Genomic DNA, 21,966 nt, shown 5'->3' on the forward strand with positions numbered 1-21,966 from the left:
GCCAGGATGGTCTCGATCTCCTGACCTCGTGATCCGCCCTTCTCGGCATCCCAAAGTGCTGGGATTACAGCACACAGGCTAATTTTTAAAAATTTTTTGATAGAGACGGGTCTCCCTGTGTTGCCCAGGCTGGTATCAAACTCCTGGTCTCAGGTGATCCTCTTGCCTCCCAAGGTGTTGGGATTACAGGTTTGAGCCACTGCGCCTGGCCCCTAGTTCTCTTTTTAATACTGCCGTTCTTTCATTGGAAACATAGTACCTGTGTGTAGAAAAACATCAATCAGGACAGAATGAAAAACAAGAATCACTCCCGCCTGGACCCCCAGTGCCCATCCCGAGATACGGCCACCTTTTAAGTTCCTTGACTCAGAAATGTTCCATGTGAGCCACAGTCATGCCGGGTCACCCCTTCCTTCCCATGGGAGGAAAGGCACTTGGCTTTCCTGGTGCTTCTTTTTACTTTTTTTTTTTTGTTGAGACAGAGTTTTTGCCATGTTGCCCAGGCTGGAGTACAATGGCGTAATCTCAGCTCACTGCAACCTCTGCCTCCTGGGTTCAAGCAATTCTCCTGCCTCAGCCTCCCAAGTAGCTGGGATTACAGATGCCTGCCACCACGCCCAGTTACTTTTTGTATTTTTAGTAGAGATGACATTTCACCATGTTGGCCAGGCTGGTCTCAAACTCTTGACCTTGGGTGATCCACCCACCTTGGCCTCCCAAAGTGCTAGGATTACAGGCATGAGCCACTGCGCCTGGCCTCTTTACGTTCTTATTAGCATCCTATGGAGTTAAACTTCCCTTCCTCTTTCATCAGCTCCTTGGAAAGAATGCAGTGGCTGGCCTGAACCAGGTGAATAACCAAGGGCTGACCCCGCTGCACCTGGCCTGCCAGCTGGGGAAGCAGGAGATGGTCCGCGTGCTGCTGCTGTGCAATGCTCGGTGCAACATCATGGGCCCCAACGGCTACCCCATCCACTCAGCCATGAAGTTCTCTCAGAAAGGGTAAGACCTCCCTCCCCACCACATCTGCTGGCCTGCTGGGCTCCAGCTCTCCTATCACCTGTCCCATGCCTGAGGCAAGCAGTGTTCACCATAGATCTTAGCACCTCCAGCCTCACAGCAGAGGCCCCAGGGTCACAAGCCTCATTAGGCCGGCCTGGCCCGAAGAAAGTGCTCTGTCATTTTATTATGGGTAGGAATCTCAGTTCACAAGTTCAGCTGTGCAAGGAGGAGACTTTACAATTTTTCTGGCTGGGTGCAGTGGCTCACGCCTGTAATCCCAACACTTTGGGAGGCTGAGGTGGGTGAATCACCTGAAGTCAGGGGTTCGAGACCAGCCTGACCAATATGGTGAAACCCTGTCTCTACTAAAAATACAAAAATTAGCCGGGTGTGGTGGTGTGTGCCTGTAATCCCAGTTGCTCTGGGAGGCTGAGACAGGAGAATTGCTTGAACCCAGGAGGCAAAGAAAGAAAGAAAAAATACTATCTAGAAGGAACAATATCTAGAGTGAATGAATGAGCCAGTGAGTCCTTCGATCCTGGCACTGTGCTAAAGCACTGGCCTCACCGAAATGAATAAGCCACTCCAGGACAGGAGACAGCCCAGCCACCCAGAACCTCCCAGCGCAGTGCTGGACAAGCAGTGAGAAGGCACGGGTGGGCGGCACTCAGGCGGGGAGGCTGGCACTCGTGCCTTTCCTCGGGTTATTCCGTCCTCTGAGAGCTGCATCCACCTTGCTAGCCCCATGGGGTATTGCTAGCCCTTCTAAGGGCTGGACCAAGCCTGGACAAACCCTCCTTTCCTGGAATCTCCCAAGCACAGGCAAAATGAGCTAGAACTTTCGGAAATACTTGACCAAACGGAGAAGATACCAACACCCCCAGCCCCGAAATCAGGTTCCCCAGTTGCAGGTTGTGACCTGATTGGACACCCGGTGACGGGTGATGCTCTTCTCTACCTAAAGGGCTGGCACATGACCCCACTCTTGCTTGGCTCCAGCCACCCTGAGCTGTACTGGGCAGGAGCTGTAATTGACCAGTTTTCTCTCTCTTCAAACAACCTCAGCCCTCACCAGTCCCTCTCTGTCGCCACACAGGCCATCCTGGGTGGGTCCAGCGCCCCATCACATAAGAGGATCTTTGCAAAGAAGACAAAGGAAGAGGCTCCTACCTTGAGTGGAGCAGGGAGATCCCTTATCCACATGGCAGCCAGCACAGCCCTACTCCAAGATTCGCACAGCCTCGGTGTTACTGACAAGTGGTTCCCTCATGGCTCAGACTAGGAGCCCCTCGCTGTTTTTCTTTTTCTTTTCTTTGGGTTTTTTTTTTTTTTTTTTTGAGATCTGTCACCCAGGCTGGAATGCAATGGCATGATCTTGGCTCACTGCAACCTCTGCCTCCCGGGTTCAACCAATTCTCCTGCCCCAGCCTCCCGAGGAGCTGGAATTACAGGTGTGCGCCACCATGCCCAGCTAATTTTTGTATTTTTAGTAGAGATGGGTTTTTTACCATGTTGACCAGGCTAGTCTTGAACTCCTGACCTCAGGTGATCCACCCATCTTGCCTTCCCAACATGCTGGGATTACAGGCATGAGCCACCGTGTCCAGCCACCTCTGCTGTTTTTCAGTGCAGCTGACCTTTCACACAAAGCTGGGTTTGTGCCTGCGGTTCTCAGATGATTAAGCCCCTGCTGGGGAAGGGAAACAGATAATCCCAGACAGTGAGATGGAGGCTGAGACTGAGGATGCCAGGGTTCTGCACTAGGAGCTCAGAGATGGCCGCTCAGGCAGCTGGAGTTCAGGGAAGGCTTGGGGGCAGCAGAGCTCGAGCCAAGCCATGGACCCCAGCTGGAGCTGGCCGCTGGGGTGAAGACGGGGGGCTCCAGAAGGCTCAGGGAAAGAAGCTGCGCCTGACTCCATGTGCCTAGTGCTGAGCACCAAGCCCTGGCATAAGAGCTGTATGGAGCTGGGCAGCATAAATCCTGGGCCTGTGCTGGGCACCCCTAATAATGGAGAAGAGCAGCTGAACACTAGCGCTGTCCCAGCCACCGGCTTAACCTTCATGTGGGCTATTTCACTACAGCCCAGACAGCCGATGTATTTTATTCCCCTTTTAAAGATGAGGGCCAAGTGTGGTGGCTTATGCCTCTAATCCCAGCACTTTGGGAGGCTGAGGCAGAAGGATGGCTTGAGCCCAGGAATTTGAGGCTACAGTGAGCTATGATCATGCCATTACCCTCCAGCCTGGGTGACAAAGGGAAATCCTGTCTCAAACAAACAAACAAACAAATAAAAAACAGATGAGGAAACCAAGACTTAGAGAGATTAAGTAACTTGCTCAAAGTCAGGCAGTCAGTAAGTGCCAGACCTGGAAATTAACCCCATGTGGGCTGTCCTGGTAATTGCACTAAAAAAAAAATTAAAAAATTAAAAAAATTTGAAAAACAGCTTTATTGAGATATAGTTCCTATTCCATGCAGTCCACCTATGGAAAGTACACAATGGTTCTGATATGTTATGTTGATTTTTTCAATTGTGGTAAATTATATATAACATAAAATTTGCCATTTTAACCACTTTTGTTTTTTGTTTTTTTGTTTTTGAGACGGAATTTCACTCTTGTTGCTCAGGCTGGAGTGCAATGGCGTGATCTTGGCTCACCACAACCTCCACCTCCCGGGTTCAAGTGATTCTCCTGCCTCAGCCTCCCGAGTAGTAGCTGGGATTACAGGCATGCACCCCCATGCCCAGCTGATTTTGTGTTTTTTAATAGAGACGGAGTTTCTCCATGTTGGTCAGGCTGGTCTCGAACTCCCGACCTCAGGTGATCCACCCACCTCGGCCTCCCAAAGTGCTGGGATTACAGGCGTGAGCCACCGCACCTGGCCCATTTTAACCACTTTTAAGTACACAATTCAGTGGTTTTAATCACATTTACAATGTTGTCCAACTATCACCCCTATTTCTAAAACTTTTCTTTCACCTCAAACAGAAACTCTGTAACCATTGGTAACTCCCCATTCTCTCCTCCCCACAGCCCCTGATAACCTCCCGTATCCTGTCTGTCTCTCAGAACTTGCCTGTTCTAGAACCTCATATCAGTGAAATCATACAATATTTGTCCTTTTGTGCCAGGTTTATTTCACTTAGCATGATGTCTTCAAGGTTCATCCATGTTGTAGCACGTATCAGAATTTCCATTCTTTTTTTTTTCACTATACTTTAAGTTCTAGGGTACATGTGCACAATGTGCAGGTTTGTTACATATGTATACATGTGCCATGTTGGTGTGCTGCACCCATTAACTCGTCATTTACATTAGGTATATCTCCTAATGCTATCCCTCCCCCTTCCCCCTCCCCACAATAGGACCCGGTGTGTGATGTTCCCCTTCCTGTGTCCAAGTGTTCTCATTGTTCAATTCCCATCTATGAGTGAGAACATGCGGTGTTTGGTTTTCTGTTCTTGTGATAGTTTGCTGAGAATGATGGTTTCCAGCTGCATCCATGTCCCTACAAAGGACACAAACTCATCCTTTTTTATGGCTGCATAGTATTCCAATTTCCTTTCTTTTTAAGACAGAACACTATTTTGTTTATCCTTTCAGTCCTTCACTGATAGACACCTGGGTTGTTTCCACCTTTTGTCTGTTGTGAAGAATGCTGCTGTGTACATGGGTCTGTTAAAGTCCCTGTGTTCTGTGCTTTGATACTCCCGACCTCAGGTGATCTGCCTGCCTCAGCCTCCCAAAGTGTTGGGATTACAGGCGTGAGCCACTGCACCCAGCCAGAAAAATTGTAAAGTCTCCTCCTTGCACAGCTGAACTTGTGAACCGAGATTCCTACCCATAATAAAATGATGGAGCACTTTTTTTGGGCCAGGCCGGCCTAATGAGGCTTGTGAACCCAGGGCCTCTGCTCTGAGGCTGGAGGTGCTGAGATCTATGGTGGACACTGCTTGACTCAGGCACTGAGTAGAAGCAATTGTGCTCTTTCCCCTCTGTCATACTGCTTCCTATAGCATGCAGGTCACTGTGTGGCTCACTGACAGTGTGGTAAGGAGGTGGAGGGTGGCTGTGTGCCAGGCACAGAACTGGACTCTGAAATGCCTGGTCTTCCTGGGGCTTGACTTCAAGCCCACGTGACTCTAAAGCCAGCACCAGGGAGGGTGATCATTGCTAGTGGCAGTCATCAGGAAGGCTTCCTGGAGGAGGAGGTTACTTGTGCCTTGAGGGGCTCAGTACAGCCTTAACATACCATGGTAAGTGTGCTGGTTGGGTTTGCTAAGCTTGGTTTGCAGTGATGCTCTCTGTAAGCAGTAGATGAAGCTCCAAGTCCTGGCTTCATTCCACGCCATGCAGATCCCAGCCTTTGCTCACCAACCGGGGCCCCTGTCTCCCCAGGTGTGCGGAGATGATCATCAGCATGGACAGCAGCCAGATCCACAGCAAAGACCCTCGTTACGGAGCCAGCCCCCTCCACTGGGCCAAGAATGCAGAGGTGAGTGGAGCCTGAGGTGGGTGGGGCAAGGGGCCGGGCCCTGCAGGTCCTCAGGGCCCGCAGGAAGCAGGTTCCCGAGAGGACCCTGAGGCTAGCACTTGGGGGCTGACCGTGCTGTGGGTCTGCGGGCAGAGAAGTCCATGAAGAGCTGGGATCCTGGCAGGGCTCTGCTGCTCTCTGGCTGGGCGGCGGGATCCGCCCTGTGCCTCAGTTTCCTCATCCATGAATTCTGCTTTGGAGATGTGGTGAAGTCAGCGAGGTGGTGAAGTCAGCGAGGTAGTGCATGACAAAACTTGGCATAAATTGTAAAGTGCTTCCCAAATAGAAGGTAGCGTGATGATGATTGTATTATTAGTCAGGGTTCTCTAGAGGGCCAGAATTAATAGGATAGATATATGTATATAAAGGGGGGTTTATTAAGGAGCATTAACTCACACGATCACAAGGTCCTAAAATAGGCCACCTGCAAGCTGAAGAGCAAGGAAGCCAGTCCAAGTCCCAAAGCTGAAGGACTTGGAGTCCGATGTTGGAAGGCAGGCAGCATCCAGCACGGGAGAAAGATGTAGGCTGGGAGGCTGAGCCAGTCTGGCCTTTTCACTTTTTCCACCTGCTTTATATTCTGGCCACACTGGCAGCTGATTAGATGGTGCCCACCCAGATTAAGGGTAGGTCTGCCTTTCCCAGGCCACTGACTCAAATGTTAATCTCCGTTAGCAGCACTGTGTCAGACACACCCGGGATCAATACTTTACATCCTTCAATCCAATCAAGTTGACACTCATTAACCATCACGATGATGGTGATGGTGGTGGTGGTGCTGGGTCTAGCTGCACACACAGGGAGCCTGGCTGGGCATCTCCTCTGAGGTTGTCCCCTAAGCTAAGCTCTGTCCTGGGAGGATGGAGGCCTCTGGTCTCATCACCAGGAAGCACAGCTCAACAGGGCACGGGATGGCCCAGAGTTCATGGCCTACTTCTCAATGTGATGGGCCAGGAGGGAGAGCACTGCCAGCCTCGGGGGTACCTCTGCGTTCCAGGAACTGGACACGGAGTCAGGCCCTTCCGTGTAGGTTTGGTCACTCATTGTCATCACATGCTGTGAGGTGGGGACTTGAATTCCCATCTTCACAGAAGAGAAACCTGAGATGCACATGGCTATAGTGACCCATCCAAGTGCAGGCAGCTGGGATGAGTGGAGCTGGGCTTTGGGCTCAGGTCTGCGACTCCAAAGCCAAGCTCCCCTCCCTGGTCCCAAGGCTCTCCCAGGGATGTGTACTGCCAAGGCCCCGTGAGAGGTGATACCTTTGCAGTGTCCCAGGGAGGGATGCAGGGAGTGGGGTGCTTCAGGACAGGCCCCAGAGGAACCTTTACAAGGAGAGATGGGTTCTGTTGGCGCTAGGAAAGGACCAGAAGCCTCTTAGAACAGTCAGCACATCTTTGGCTTTTTGTCCCTGGTCTTGGGATGCTGATGGTATGGGAGGCAGTCTAGGCCCCCCTAGAACTGGGGCCTGCCCCTGGAGTCCTGTTGCTAGTGCTTTCCAACATCCCAGTACCTGTAGGCCTCTCAGAGAGGACGTCACGTGTCTCACGTGTCACGGGGTACGGCAGCTCCCTGGGTGCCTGTGCTAACTCAGCCTGACCGTCTCCCGCAGATGGCCCGCATGCTGCTGAAACGGGGCTGCAACGTGAACAGCACCAGCTCCGCGGGGAACACGGCCCTGCACGTGGCAGTGATGCGCAACCGCTTCGACTGCGCCATAGTGCTGCTGACCCACGGGGCCAACGCGGATGCCCGTGGAGAGCATGGCAACACCCCGCTACACCTGGCCATGTCGGTGAGCCCGGGACCGTGTGTCCTGCCTTGTGGGGCCCCAGTGGGAATGCAGGAGGGCTGTCCAGGCTGGAGCACTCCTCCCCCATTGTCTCCCACCTATCCTCAGCTGCTCCAAATCATCTTCCCACCCACAGCTCAGTTCAGACCCTGCCTCCTTCCTCAGGAAGCCCTCCAAGTCCCCCTCTCAGCCCGAAATAACGTCACCTCCTGTGTGCTTTGGTACCTTTTCCACCTGTGCCCCCATTTGGCACTTGCATGGCGTGAGAGGGAAAAATGACAGCTCTGGCCACAGACTGGCCCTGGGCAAGCCATGTCACCTGTCAGCCTTGATTGCCTCATCTGGAAAATGGTGGTGTCAATACTTATCTGGAAGAGTTGTGGAAAAGTCACGGTGGACACTTGGTCACTCTCTACAGAATGTCTAAGTGACACACACGCTACCTGGCCCGAGTGAGCATCCTGCTTCCCTTCACTGGTCCGCATATTGCTCTCATCTCCCCTGGAAGGCTGTAAGATCCTGGCAGGCAAAGTCTGAGTCTGCAGCCCAGCGGCCTGTGGCAGGTGCCAGGCACCTTCGTTGGTTTATTATAGACCACAGTTCCATGCCCTCAAAGCCCTTACTGTCTGATTAGACAACTAGAGTATGAACATATTAAACCTAGCAGAGGAGGATGTTATTATGTTACAGACACGTGTGTGCACGTATTCTTTTTTATTGAGATGGAGTCTTACACTGTCGCCCAGGCTGGAGTGCAGTGGCGCGATCTCGGCTCACCACAACCTCCACCTCCCGGGTTCAAGTGATTCTCCTGCCTCAGCCTCCTGAGTAGCTGGGACCACAGGCACGCACCACCATGCCCAGCTAATTTTTGCATTTTTAGTAGAGACGGGGTTTCACTATGTTGGCCAGGCTGGTCTTGAACTCCTGACCTCATGATCCACCCTCCTTGGCACCCCAAAGTGCTGGGATTACAGGCATGAGCCACTGCGCCCGACTGTGTGCACGTATTCTATAGCAATACTATATGTACATAAGTCTGTTTACCGAGTCTCAGTGACGGAACATGAGAGACCCGCGGGACTCTGAAAGAAGTCGATTAAGGACACGTTCAGGGACATCCTGTTTTATACCAAAGGTCAAAACTTGGAAGAGATGTTGTTGCCCAAAAGGCTGAAACTGTAAATACTTTCGTTTTTGAAACTGGAGCTTTTTAGCATGGGGTGGGCCCTTGGAATGATCTAGTTCAGCAGTTCTCAAGTTTTTTGGCCTGTTTGATCCCTTTATACTCTCAAAAATTATGGAGGAACACAAAGATTTTTTAATCATCTGGATTTTCTTTATCTATATTTACCATATTAGAAATTTAAAGTGTGAAATTTTCAAAATATTAATTCATTTAAAAATAACGATAATAGGCCGGGCGCGGTGGCTCAAGCCTGTAATCCCAGCACTTTGGGAGGCCGAGACAGGTGGATCACGAGGTCAGGAGATCGAGACCATCCTGGCTAACATGGTGAAACCCCGTCTCTACTAAAAAATACAAAAAAAACTAGCCGGGCGAGGTGGCGGGCGCCTGTAGTCCCAGCTACTCGGGAGGCTGAGGCGGGAGAATGGCGTAAACCCAGGAGGCGGAGCTTGCAGTGAGCTGAGATCCGGCCACTGCACTCCAGCCTGGGCGACAGAGTGAGACTCCGTCTCAAAAAAAAAAAGAAAAAAAAAATAAATAAATAACGATAATAAATATTTACACCTACTATGTACCCACAAAAATTAAAATTAAATTTAAAAAAAACTTAAAAAATAACTGGCCTGGTGCAGTGGCTCATGTACACCTATAATCCCAGCAATTTGGGAGGCTGAGATGGGCAGATCACCTGAGGCCAGGAGTTTGAAACCAGCCTGGCCAACATGGTGAAACCCCATCTCTACTAAAAATACAAAATTAGCTGGGCATGAGACCTCTGAAGGGGTATCATGCTTTCACAGGGGTCCCCAGGTCTGTCTTTAGGAACTGCTGATATACCTTGGTCATCTTCATACTATCTTCATAGTTTTTGGCATATTCATCAACCACCTTTACAATTATGTACTTAATCACCTCTTCAAATTGGCTTACTTTTATTTATTTATTTATTTATTTAGAGACAGAGTTTTGCTCTTGTTGCCAGGCTGGAGTACAATGGCGCAATCTTGGCTTACCGCAACCTCTGCCTCCCGGGTTCAAGCAATTCTCCTGCCTCAGCTTCCCAAGTAGCTGGGGTTACAGGTGTGCGCCACCACGCCCGGCTAATTTTGTATTTTTAGTAGAGACGGGGTTTTTCCGTCTTGGTCAGGCTGGTCTCAAACTCCCAACCTCAGGTGATCCACCCACCTCACCTCACAAACTGCTGGGATTACAGGCGTGAGTCACCACGCCCAGCCTAGCTTACTTTTAAACTGACTTAAATTTATTTTGAGAGAAATGTTTTATCACTACCATAAATGGCCATCCATCCATCCAGTGCCAACCATAAAAGGTAATCAAGGCCGGGGGCGGTGGCTCACGCCTGTAATCCCAGCACTTTGGGAGGCCGAAGTGGGTGAATCACGAGGTCAGGAGTTCAAGACCAGCCTGGCAAACATGGTGAAACCCCGTCTCTACTAAAAATACAAAAAATTAGCTGGGCGTAGTGGTGGGCGCCTGTAATCCCAGCTACTCAGGAGGCTGAGGCAGGAGAATTGCTTGAACCTGTGAGGCAGAGGTTGCAGTGAGCCGAGATCGCGCCACTGCACTCCAGCCTGGGTGATAGAGTGAGACTCCGTCTCAAAAAAAAAAAAAGGTAACAACAACAAATCACAGTTAATGCTGAAAACACACACATATTTATAGCCATAGAAGTCCTAATAGAACATTCTAATAGAAGAACTGTTTGGAAAACCCCATTCTAGACCCACAGCTTCATCCTCTAGGCAGGGAAATCAGGTCCCAAGAAGAGGGAGGTGACAAGACCGGAGCCCAGAGTTCCAGGTGGCCAGTGTGTCCTGTGAAACCATGCTGTGCTCTGCGCCCCTGCCTGGCCTCCAGGTGTGGAAATGTGTGGTGCCCTTCGCAGGGGCACTCCCCTGAAGGCTGTCATCAGGGGCACGTGTGCTCGGTCACCCCTCAGGGATGACACCCTGGACTGGGTGAGCAAGATGACCTTCCCTGCCCTCACCCACCCTCTCCTTGCTACTCCTGAAAGCCATCAGCAGCTGACCTACTGTGTCCCCATGGCTCCTGGGTCGGGGTCACAGATGCACTGCTTCCTTGGAAGCGGAGCTGGCAGAGCAGGGGCGAGTCACCTCGAGTTTCTGCCTGGGTTCTTACACCCTCCCCTGTGGGTGCTTTTAAACGTGCTTGTCAGGGCCCCAGCCATCAAATGGCAGACTTTGGACTACCAGATTGACTGAGGTCGGGGTGAAGAGGGTTCCAGTGTCTCCCCGTGCTGAGGAGAGGCCCGCTGGGTGAGTTGACAGGCTGGGGCAGGCAGCCAAGGGTCCCTTTGCTCTTCACTTCCCCGAGCAGTTACACGTCTTACCCTCTCTCATCCCCGACAGAAAGACAACGTGGAGATGATCAAGGCCCTCATTGTGTTTGGAGCAGAAGTGGACACCCCGAATGACTTTGGGGAGACTCCTACATTCCTAGCCTCCAAGATCAGCAGACGTATGTGTTCTGCACTCTGGGGCCGGAGTGGGGCGAAGGTTGGGTGGATGCAGGGCCTGAGGAGGAGGGAAGTCCCAGTCATCAGGCACCAGCATCCTGTGCTGACCTGCCCTGCTCAGAGCTGCCAGGAGCACCTCTTACTCTGAGAGGGGGCTACCTTACCCAAGCGCAAGGGCCCTGAGCAGCAGATGCAGGCCCACGAAGGGTCTTGCCATACCAACATCCTCTTCCATGCAGCTCCGCTCCCACCCCAGGTGCTAAGACTCCCAGCAGGGGTGGGGACAGGAGAGCCAGCAGCAGCCCTTTTCCTCTACTGTTGGGGAATTCACTGATGGAACCACTGGCTAGAATGACCCTAGGGTGCATGCACTATACTGCATGAGCTCTGGGCATGCCTGTGTGGACAGGAGCGCATGGCCACGTGCTGCACGCTCGCCCAGTGAGCCTTCGCTTCTGAGCTGAACAGAGCAGATCCTCCTCACCAGAGGCCTGGAGCCTGCTCTGGAGGGTTTCAGGAGCTGTGGGGGTCACTGATGGCACCAGTTTGTGTGTGCCAGTGCACACGTGTGTGTCTGCATGCACCGCATCTGTGGTCTCCTTTTCAGCAATCCCATCCATCCAATGGAGTAGGTGCCCACTGGCTGGCTCATTAGTCCCTTTGGAACCCTGAACTATCCTCTTAGCATTTTTGAGAATCACTGAAAGTGGCCGTGGGAACCCTGCTTTCTCAGTTGGAGTACAAGGAAAGAAGGAGTTCCCACAGTCATCAGGCAGGGTGACAGTGACCTCCTCTTCCCATATCCTCCTTCCCTGACCTTAGGAAGCTGCTTGGGATGTACCAGCCTGGGGGCAGCACTCCCTGTCAGGGTGGGCTGAGGCCTCTGGAGCAGCCCGCGTGCCCAGGGCCTGGTAGCTGGGACGGGACGGAGTGTGGAAACGAGGGGCCTCTCCTTTGCATGTTGACATCGTTTCTGATCCTGTGCGGTCTCCCCTTCCCCAAACCATGACAAGTTGACACCAGGAAGGCGATCTTGACTCTGCTGAGAACCGTGGGGGCCGAATACTGCTGCCCACCCATCCACGGGGTCCCCGCGGAGCAGGGCTTTGCAGCGCCACGTCACCCCTTCTCCCTGGAAAGAGCTCAGCCCCCACCGATCAGCCTAAACAACCTAGGTAGGCCTTGCCTCCCAACTCCCTCTTCTCCAGCTGGTTCCCAGGCCCCTGGATCAGAGCAGGCCCCACCAGAGCAACAGGATCCCCAGGATGGAAGTCACTGAAGGCAGCAGGGGAGGATGGAGCCAGAGTTGTCAGCCTCCAGGCAGCCAGCAACCCACAGATCCCAGAGGCCTAGGGCATCCCTGGCTGATGTGCCAAGCTCTGTTGCCCCTGAGAGGATGTGCCCTGAACACAGTCTCAGGCCTGGGCATTTCCAGTGGCACCCATAAGGTCGCTGCTGTCATGGCCCTCCTGTCCCCGGGGTGCTCAAGGTGGGCAGTGAGGAGTGCTGTCAGGACTGGGGGCCCAGGCCCTCTGGCTTCTCCTCTCTCACTCTGGCTTGACCTCTGTCACACTGTTTGAATCTCAGTTGGGCCTGAGACCTGTGTGTCCCCTTCCTGACCCCATGGTGACTTTCAGAAATTGAATGTGGCCAGGCAGCCAGCATCTGCCCCAGTACATCCTTCGTGCCCAGGGAGATACCCTCAGACTAGTCGGGACCCTTCTCTGGGCTTTCTGTGGGCTGGCCCACCCAGGGACCTTGAGGGTTTGGGAGTGGGGTCCCCTGAAAAGAGGGCAGCCAGGAGCCAGTCCTTGGCAAGCCAGACTTTTAACTGTGGAGGCGGCAGCACCTCCAGCCAGGGTAGCCCAACCAAGTCTGGAGCTCTGGAGAGGCACCGTGACCACAGCCCCCAGTCCTTCTGGCTCCACCTCCCTCTCCCCTCCCAGGAACTCCTCCCTCCACCTCCCATCTTTGTCTCTCAATTTTGCAGGCAGTCACCCAAGCCAGGCTGGATGGTGGGCCTGGGGTGCGGCGCCAGATGGGTAACGCCCTGGGCCTGGAGAGGCTGCCGAGCCTCGCTATGCGACATTAGCTCTAGCTGTCATTCCCTAACTTGTCCTTCTCAGCTGCACACACACCACACGCCCCTTCCCCTGCACCCTGTCCCTGGTGCTCTGTCCACGGCCTCTCTCGGCCGCTCTCCTGCTTCCCTTGTTCACTGTGCAGCCATGTGCCCTGGGAAGGGGGAGACACCGCTTCGCAGCCATCGGTTCTGCTTTGCTGCTTCTAGACTCTGTGCAGTGGTGGGGGGCTGTCAGAGTTGGGGTCACGCAGGCTGCTGCGCCAGGCACCTGGGGACTGGGCTGCTTGTCAGGAGGGGCAGCTAGTCAATTGGGTGGACATGGGGCAGGCCTTGGACACAAAGGAAGACGTGGACAGAGTGGATGGTGGGCCTGATCCCAGAGGCCACTGGGATTTCCAGACCTGGGATCAGGACAAGGGATGTCTCCCTTCATCTATGAACTTAAACCCCGAGGAACGTCCTGACTCGGCCTTTTGACTAAATGACCCTGGGCGAATCACGGACCCGCTTAGAGCCTCACCTGTCAATAGGGAATAAGAATTCTTAGGCCCCAGGTGGTTATCAGCAGCATCGGCTCTGATGCAAGAAGAAGCACTTTGTCTGAAGAGGACACACAAGGGTATTCATGCCTCAGGGTTTCAAGAGGAAGAGATTGAGGGGAACCTGGGAGCTGGCTGGGCAGGGTAGGGAGCCCTTCCCAGAGCAGTGGGCCCCCTTTTCCACTCCAGCCCATTTCTCTCCTGTGGCCTCTGGCTCAGCGTTCTCCTGGGACAGAGTCCTTCCTGGGGGGAAGGGACAGATGACGGGGGAGTGGGGTGAGGGCGTGGCCATGGTGAGGCACAGCCCAGGTTTGATCTAGGGACCCTGGGGTGGCAGGGCTTGGGGACCCGCCTGTCCACAGCATGCCCTGCTCTGTGCCTCACAGAACTGCAGGATCTCATGCACATCTCGCGGGCCCGGAAGCCAGCGTTCATCCTGGGCTCCATGAGGGACGAGAAGCGGACGTAAGTGGATTGAGAGTGGGGGCAGAAAGGGGAATGTGTGCGCTTTCCTATCCCTCACCCACCCCCTGTCGTGGGTTCAAGGCTTTTTACTCTGCACCCCCACAGCCGGCGAGATGGCTCTGCTCCTAGTCGTACAGTTCTCAGCAGAGACAGAACTCACTCTGGGGACCAGCCCAGGGTGCCAGGCTTCTTGGATTCAGTGGGGCTGGCGCAGTGTTCTGGCCGCCCTCCCTGACCTCCTCGAGCCATGAGTGGATGGTGGGCCTGATCCCGGAGGCCACTGGAGATGCCCGGGTCCCCCCTAGGGAGATCTCAGCAGCTGCTTCCCGCTGCTCCTACCGGCTTCCTTAACCACCTCCCTCTGCAGAATAGTGGAGTGGGCTGCCTTCCCCAGCACCTGCTCTATACCCAGGCCCATTTTAAGAGGCGGGCCTGGGTGACAGGATGCAAAGAGACGACGCTCAGGCCTTGCCCTTCAGGCATAATCCCGGGTGCTTGGAATCAGTGCCAGCGGGCACGGCAAGGTACCAGGACAAATGCGTTTCCAGCTACTGCTGTCGCCCCCTCCCTTTATTGCTGCGGTTGATTCATTTATTCTGTATTAGTCTCTCATGTTCCTAACAACCTTCCCAGGGAGGAATTAGTAACCTTGTTTCGCAGGTGCAGAGCCTGAGCCCCCGAGAGGTTAAGTGACTTGCTCAGGGTCACAGAGTGAGTGTCAGGGTGGCGACTCACACCCAGGTCTTCCGAACCCACGTCCTTTGTGCTACCCCAGGCTCTCTCTGGGTTCTTTGTGGACTCTATACCTAGTACCAGTGCCCTGCAGGGAAAGCTCTCTTCTCAGAATCAGAGGCAGCTCCATTCCCAGGGCCAGGCAGTGATCGTGCAGCTCTGTGGGTCCTCACACGTCGCACTCACTTCCATGCCACCCTGTTGTGTGCCCTGGAGGTGCCCCGCCCCATCAGCATTCCCTCCCCTGTGCCCCCTGCATGCTCGTGCATGCATGCACACACGCACACAGTATACATGCATGCACATGCACCCACATGCACACGCATGCATGCCCACATGCAAACACATGGACACGCGCACACACACATGCATGTACACACACACACACATACACACCTGTGCAGGGGCTGAGGTGAGGCAGCTGTACCTGAGGGAGGACCCACATTTCCCAAGGGAGGAGAAGCAGATTCCCCAGATTCTGGAGCCTCAGAACCCTCCCTGGAGCGGGGCCAAGGTGAGAGTCCAGAGACCCCTCGGTACCTCCCCACTTGGGCCTTCCAAGCTACAGAGCCCTGCGCCCTCTCGGTTCATGTCTGTCGCCAGCCCCGCATCTTCAGGAGTCTTGCTTGTTTGCTTTGGCCTCCAGCAACAGCATAGCCTCCCCTGCCACCTCTGGACTTACTGGGGGGCTGGGTACCTGGTCCAGGAAAAGACCCCTAGAGGTGGGACCTGGGCCTCCTCCATTTATCAGCCCTCTTGGGCACCTCCTGCATCCCCTTGACACACAGTGCTGTGCAGAGCAGAGGTGGCCTCTGCCCTGGTGGAGCTTCCAGGTCAGCGCAGGAGAGAGTAAAAGAAAGATTGCGAATGGAATGGAAGCAGCCTCCACCAGGAAGCAGGTGGAGCAGGAGGGCCGTGCGGGAGGGTCCCAATGGCGTCAGGGCAGGCTTCTCTCAGGCAGTGACATTCAAGCTGAGATGGGAAGATGAGAAGATCAGAGGAAGGTTCCAGGCTGAACCGACCACAAAGGCGTTCCCCCAGGGCATAGCCAGTGAGGACAGGCAGGATGTGGGGAGACGTGTCAGAGCGCTCTGGAGAGCATGTGACTCAAGAGGCGGCAGACCCGGGTCCAGGTTGAGTCCACATCCATGTGACTTGGTTCCCGTCACCTAACCTCTGAGCGACACTCCTTCCTTCACTCAAAAATATGCACAGAGAGCAGGTGCAGTGGCTCCTGCCTGTAGTTCCAGCTACTCAGGAGTCTGAGGTGGCAGGATCACTTGAGCCCAGAAGGTTGAGGCTGCAGTGAACTGTGATTGTGCCACTGCACACCAGCCTGGGTGACAGAGGGAGACCTGTCTCAATCAATCAATCAATAAGGCCGGGCACAGTGGCTTGCGCCTGTAATCCCAGCACTTTGGGAGGCCGAGGCAGGCAGATCACCTGAGGTTGGGAGTTCAAGACCAGCCTGGCCAACATGGAGAAACCCCGTCTCTACTAAAAATACAAAATTAGCTGGGTGTGGTGGCGGGCGCCTGTGATCCTAGCTACTCGGGAGGCTGAGGCAGGAGAATCGCTTGAACCCAGGGGGTGGAGGCTGTGGTAAGCCGAGATCACGTTATTGCACTCCAGCCTGGGCAAAAAGAGTGAAACTCCGTCTCTGAATAAATAAACAAATAAGCACAGGGATGTCAGGAAGGGTCTACCTCAGGGCATTTGGGACAATGACATGGGCTAATAATGCTGGTGGTACCCCTCCCACAGCCCCTGACATGAACCTCTTCCTTCCTCCCTACCTGCTCTTCCCCTGCTTCTCCCACCTTGTGTGGAGGACCCTGACACCCACTTACTGCCCGTTCCTGGCCTGGCTGAAGGGCCCGGCCCCTCCTCCCCCAGCCTTGTTTAATTCCAACAGACTTTATCAGGCATCTGCTTTGGGTCAGGCCTGATACTGACCAAAATCAGGTGTCCCAAGTTGGGGAGACTGGCCCAGAGCCTGCTGGGATGGTGCCTGATCAGTGAGATCACCCCCCGGCCTTCCTTTCCCTTTCTCTGTTGCACTCTCCAGCCCCTGAAATACTAGACATTTGTTCCTTTACTGCCCTCACCCCCACCCTCACTGCCCTGCATAGGACAGAAGTTCCTCGGGTCTGTCTGGGTCTGTCTGCCAGGGTACAGCTGCAGGGGACAAGGGCCGTGAGGGTGGATATAAAGTGCTGGGCTGTGGCCGGACCTTCCTCTCTCCCACTGCTGTTCCCACTTCAGCCACGACCACCTGCTGTGCCTGGACGGAGGAGGAGTGAAAGGCCTCATCATCATCCAGCTCCTCATCGCCATCGAGAAGGCCTCGGGTGTGGCCACCAAGGACCTGTTTGACTGGGTGGCAGGCACCAGCACTGGAGGCATCCTGGCCCTGGCCATTCTGCACGGTGAGGGCGGCCCCTGGGGATGAGGCCACGTGGGGCTGGGGCCTGTCCTCAAAGAGGCCGAGCTCATTTTCAGGGCTTTGCAAAAAGAGAGTGGAGGGGTAGGGGAGGGCTATAAGCCCTTTGTGGAGGCGGGGGTGGGGGCTGCAGGTGCTGGGGTCCCAGGCTGGAGGGAGAAGGGCTGGGCACATGGGCTTAGGTTTGGGGATCCCCCACCCTCTGGCCACAGAGGGTAGAGCTGGCTGTGAAATTTCAGCATAGGAAGCATTTTCTATCAATTACCATAACCCCTCCTCCCCTCACCCCTGCAAAGCAGGCACCAGGGGCCACACAGCCTGCACATAAGGAATCCCGTTCCCAGGGTGCACACAGCAGGCAGTCTCAGAAATGAGGAGCCACTGAGCCTCAGGATGCCAGAGCCCTCGCCTGCACACTTCATTTTTACTGGGAAATTTTATTGAAATTAAGTCCCCAGGCCGGGAGGGATGATGTGAAGTCACATAGCTCATCCGTGGAGTTGCTGGGCTGGAGCGCAGTCCCCTAGACTCCCAGCCTGGCACTTCCCAGGCCACAGGCCACTGTGTCGTCTCCTTTCATTGCCACTTTGCAAAGACGCCTAGCGTGCTGGACAGATAGCCGGGCGGCCAGTGTTGTGATGGTTCCTCTCTGGAGCTGTCTGAGCTTCTAGGTGCTGACAGGTGGGGAGGGGCACTCCCAGATCAGGGTCCTCAGCTCCCCCCAACCCCCTGGGCATTGCCCTGGGACTCAACATCTCTGACTGGCGCCCCTGCCCCTGTGCTGGTCAGATTCCATTTTTCTCCAGAGTGCCCCCACATGTGGATCCTGGTCATGCAAAGTCTTGGAGGTGCCGGGGGAGGACTCCCCACCCTGGGGTGGGTATCAGGGTCTGTGGGCCAGGCCTATGTTGGATGCTAGGGATGCAGAGCCGAGGCAGGCATACCCCCAGCCTCAGGAGCAGGGGGCTCAGGCAGTCCAGGAGGTGCTGGGGACAGAGTCCCATGGATGGAGGAGAAGAGTCAGCTGTCAAGTTGCCGGGACTTTAGTGTCCACAGCAGTTTCTTGACTGGCATTTCATTTCCTTTTGGTGATTCTCACCATAGCCCTGCAAGGTGAGCAGATGGGGAAACTGAGAACCAGAGAGGGTCGCCCAGTGAACTGGGCAGTCAGGACAGGGTCTCCAGCTTTGCACCCAGCTCTCTCCCCCGGCCTCAGGGTCCTAGCATCCCTTCTCTGGTCTTCCATAGGGTCCAAGGGTGGGCACAAGGTCTGAGCAGGCAGAGTGGGTAGAGTCCTAGCTTCTCCACAAGGGCCACATCCTTCTTCAGGGACCATTTCTTCCCCATCCAGGGTCTTCCCCTTCCAGGGTCTTCCCCATTCAGGGTCTTGAGACCTTCCCACAAGGTCTGAGCAGGCAGAGTGGGCAGAGTCCTAGCTTCCTCTCCAAAAGGACCACGTCCTTCTTCAGGGACCATTTCTTCCCCATTCCGGGACCATTTCTTCCCCATCCATCCCCCTGGGGAATTTGAGAGGTGTCCTGGCTGACCCTTTGGTGGGCAGATGCCCTCATTTCAGCTACCCTCTGCTTGTACATCCCTGGTCCTGGGGAACTCACTGCCTCACTGGGGAGGTGGGGCAGCTTCTCCTTCCTAGAGGTGCAGCCGGCCCCTTGGCCCTGTCTGTTCTGAAGGCTCAAAGGACAGGGCTGTGCCTTGTTTTCTGTGACAAACAAGGTGGGTCTAACTTTTATAAACTGTTACTCTTCAGGGGCTCTTCTTTAAGGAAAATAATACAAAATCATGAATACAAAATAAGGTGCAGAGCCTTGGGGCTGCTGAAGCGAGCCTTCAGTGGTTTTTGAGTCTCTCTGTTGCCCAGGCTAGAGTGCAGTGGTGCATCTCAACTCACTGCAACTTCCGCTCCCAGGTGCACGCGATTCTCCTGCCTCTCAGCCTCCCGAGCAGCTGGGATTACAGGCTCCTGCCACCACACCTGGTGAATTTTTGTATTTTTAGTAGAGACGGGGTTTCACCATGTTGGGCAGGCTGGTCTCAAACTCCTGACCTCAAGTGCTCCACCCGCCTCAGCCTCCCAAAGTGCAGGGATTACAGGCGTGAGCCACCATGCCCAGCCGGAAGGGGGCTTCTGTCTGTCTGGAAAGTTGCAAAGGAAGGGCCCAGAATGTGGGTTTGCTTAGGCCTCGGTAAACCCGCTTCCTCCTGCCACCTCCTGCGCTCAGGCCCTCTGTAGGCTGTTCTCTGGGAGCCCTGCGTGTGGCCGTTGCATCTCCCCACCTCCGACCCCCTTATTCCTAGGTAAGTCCATGGCCTACATGCGTGGCGTGTACTTTCGCATGAAGGATGAGGTGTTCCGGGGCTCCAGGCCCTACGAGTCCGGGCCCCTGGAGGAATTCCTGAAGCGGGAATTTGGGGAGCACACCAAGATGACGGACGTCAAGAAACCCAAGTAAGCCTGGCGCACTGGGGCCGTGACCGCAGCTGTGCCCGCTGTGGCTGTTCCCTGGGGACAGAGCGCTCCCTGTCCTGCTGGTGGAGGGGGAAAGCACCCCATGCTTGAGGGGAGCAGAGGGAACCCCCTTCCCAGGGAGGCAGAGGGCTGGAGTGTGGTTCTCACTTGGGCATGCAGACACCTGCTGCGCGCAGGAGGGGTGTGGCCTGGTGGGCCTGGCTCTGCCCTGCCTGGCCAAGGGTCTGGGACTTGCCTGGAAAGAGCCTGGGCCTCCCTTCTCTGAGACCACCTGGGCAGAGTCTGGGTTTTTGCTGACCAGGCAAAAAGAACCCACTGGCCTTTCAAATGACATGGCTAAATCTCTTCTCACATTTCAGACAGCGCTTGCTCCCAGGATCAGACTACTAGGTTACAATCAGAGGGCTGTAGTCCTGCCTTTAATTTAAGGTCTGTAAGACTTGAACTAATTTAAGTCAGACTAAAGGAGAAAGTCACATTTCTAGGAAGCATTTGTTTGGGAGGCCCCAGTCCTAGGACTAAGCAATGCATCCCATTTGGGGCCGGATGAAAGGTGTGTTCCAGGAGGAGCATTTTGAGCATTTCTGAGTGATTTTTTTCATATTTTGAAAGTGAGTCTCTCCCAGTCTTAGGGGCCTGGCATCCCGTCTGTGGTCTTCCCCAGGGTCCAAGGCCAGGGACCTTAAATCTTTTTCCCACTCTGTGGCTTGTCTTTTTGCTCTGTGGTGTTTCTAGGTTTATTTTTATTTATTTTTTTTTTTGGTAGACCCACGTTCTTAATGGGGTAGATAATATTTATAAATATTTTTCTTCTTGTAGTTTGTGATTTTTTCCTTTCTCTCTTTTTTTTGAAAAAGGGTCTTGCTTTGGGGCCCAGGCTGGAGTATATTGCCATGAACACGGCTTACTGCGGCCTCAACCTCCTGGGCTCAAGCAGTCCTCCCATCTCAGCCTCCTGAGTAGCTGGGACTACTGGCATGTGCCAACACGTGTATTTTTTGTAGAGATGGGGTTTCACCATGTTGCCCAGGCTAGTCTTGAACTCCTGAGCTCAGGTGATCCTCCCGCCTTGGCCTCCCGTTACAGGCGTCAGCCACCGTGCCCAGCCTAGTTTGTGCTTGTTATGTCTCATTCACGAACCCCTTTGCTGCCCCCAGGCAGCATGCGATTCTCCTGTGTCAAGTTGGAAAGCTCTCTAGATCTGCCTTTTACGTTGAGATCTTTTATCAGCCTGGAATTGATTTTTATATGAGGGTGAAGTCCAAGATCCAATTGAATGTTTTCCACATGATTGGATGATTGGCCAATTTTCCCAGCCCCATCTGTGAAGTCCATCCTTCCCTCCGCTTCCTCAGCAGTGGGTCAAGCGTCCCTCTGTGCCTGGATCTGCTCCAGGCTGTGTTCTGTTCCACTGGTTGGAAAGCTGTCCCTGTGCCCAGACCACAGAGCATAAATGACTCCAGCTGTGTGGTGAGTCCTGGTGTCTGGACGGCAGATCCTCCACCTTGGCCTTCTTCAAGAACGTCGTGGCTATTCTTGGGGGCGGTAGAGAGAAGCGGATACAAGCATTGACCCTGAAGTTCCTACCTCTTCTCAAAAGTAGGAATATGCCAGGCATGGTGGCTCAAGCCTGTAATCCCAGCTCTTTGGGAGGCTGAGGCAGAAGGATCACTTGAGGCCAGGAGTTCGAGACCAGCCTGGGCAACATAGTGAGACCCTCATCTCTACAACAAAATTAAAACTAACAGGTAGCTGGGCATGGTGGCATTACGGCTGTAATCCCAGCTACTTAAGAGGCTGAGGTGGGAGGATCACTTGAGCCCTGGAGGCTGAGGCTACAGTGGTCTGTGATCCCATCACTGCTCTCCAGCCTGGGCAATAGAGTGAGACCCTGCCTTAAAAAAAAAACACACACACAAATTATAAAAAGAAAAATATTTATAAATTCTACTCCATTAAAAACATGGTTCCACCCAAATAAATAAATACAACAAAAACATCATAAAGGGAGTAAAAAGACAAGCCACAGAGTAGGAGAAAAGGGCTGGATGCGGTGGCTCACGCCTGTAATCCCAGCACTTTGGGAGGCCGAGGCAGGTGGATCACGAGGTCAAGAGTTCAAGACCAGCCTGACCAAGATGGTGAAAACCCGTCTCTACTAAAAATACAAAAATTAGCCAGGCGCAGTGGCAGGCGCCT

The 21,966-nt window shown here is 54.0% G+C and overlaps 1 protein-coding gene across 6 annotated transcripts in view; it reads left to right on the forward strand.

The window, feature by feature from the left end:
• Window positions 1-21,966, forward strand: part of PLA2G6 (phospholipase A2, group VI (cytosolic, calcium-independent)) — an 87,435-nt gene that overhangs the window by 52,666 nt on the left and 12,803 nt on the right. For 3 of the 6 annotated variants that reach the window (XM_011978871.1, XM_011978870.1, XM_011978869.1), the window contains exons 5-12: window positions 815-1,002; window positions 5,404-5,500; window positions 7,152-7,334; window positions 10,911-11,019; window positions 12,031-12,192; window positions 14,026-14,104; window positions 17,102-17,265; window positions 19,596-19,746. In XM_011978871.1, coding sequence (XP_011834261.1) covers window positions 815-1,002; window positions 5,404-5,500; window positions 7,152-7,334; window positions 10,911-11,019; window positions 12,031-12,192; window positions 14,026-14,104; window positions 17,102-17,265; window positions 19,596-19,746 — 1,133 coding nt within the window. The remainder of the gene's footprint in view (window positions 1-814; window positions 1,003-5,403; window positions 5,501-7,151; window positions 7,335-10,910; window positions 11,020-12,030; window positions 12,193-14,025; window positions 14,105-17,101; window positions 17,266-19,595; window positions 19,747-21,966) is intronic. The other 3 variants (XM_011978873.1, XM_011978872.1, XM_011978874.1) reach the window with 1 other exon arrangement.

This window comes from Mandrillus leucophaeus, unplaced genomic scaffold, assembly GCF_000951045.1.
Source record: "Mandrillus leucophaeus isolate KB7577 unplaced genomic scaffold, Mleu.le_1.0 Scaffold2, whole genome shotgun sequence".
In the NCBI taxonomy this organism is placed as follows: domain Eukaryota; kingdom Metazoa; phylum Chordata; class Mammalia; order Primates; family Cercopithecidae; genus Mandrillus; species Mandrillus leucophaeus.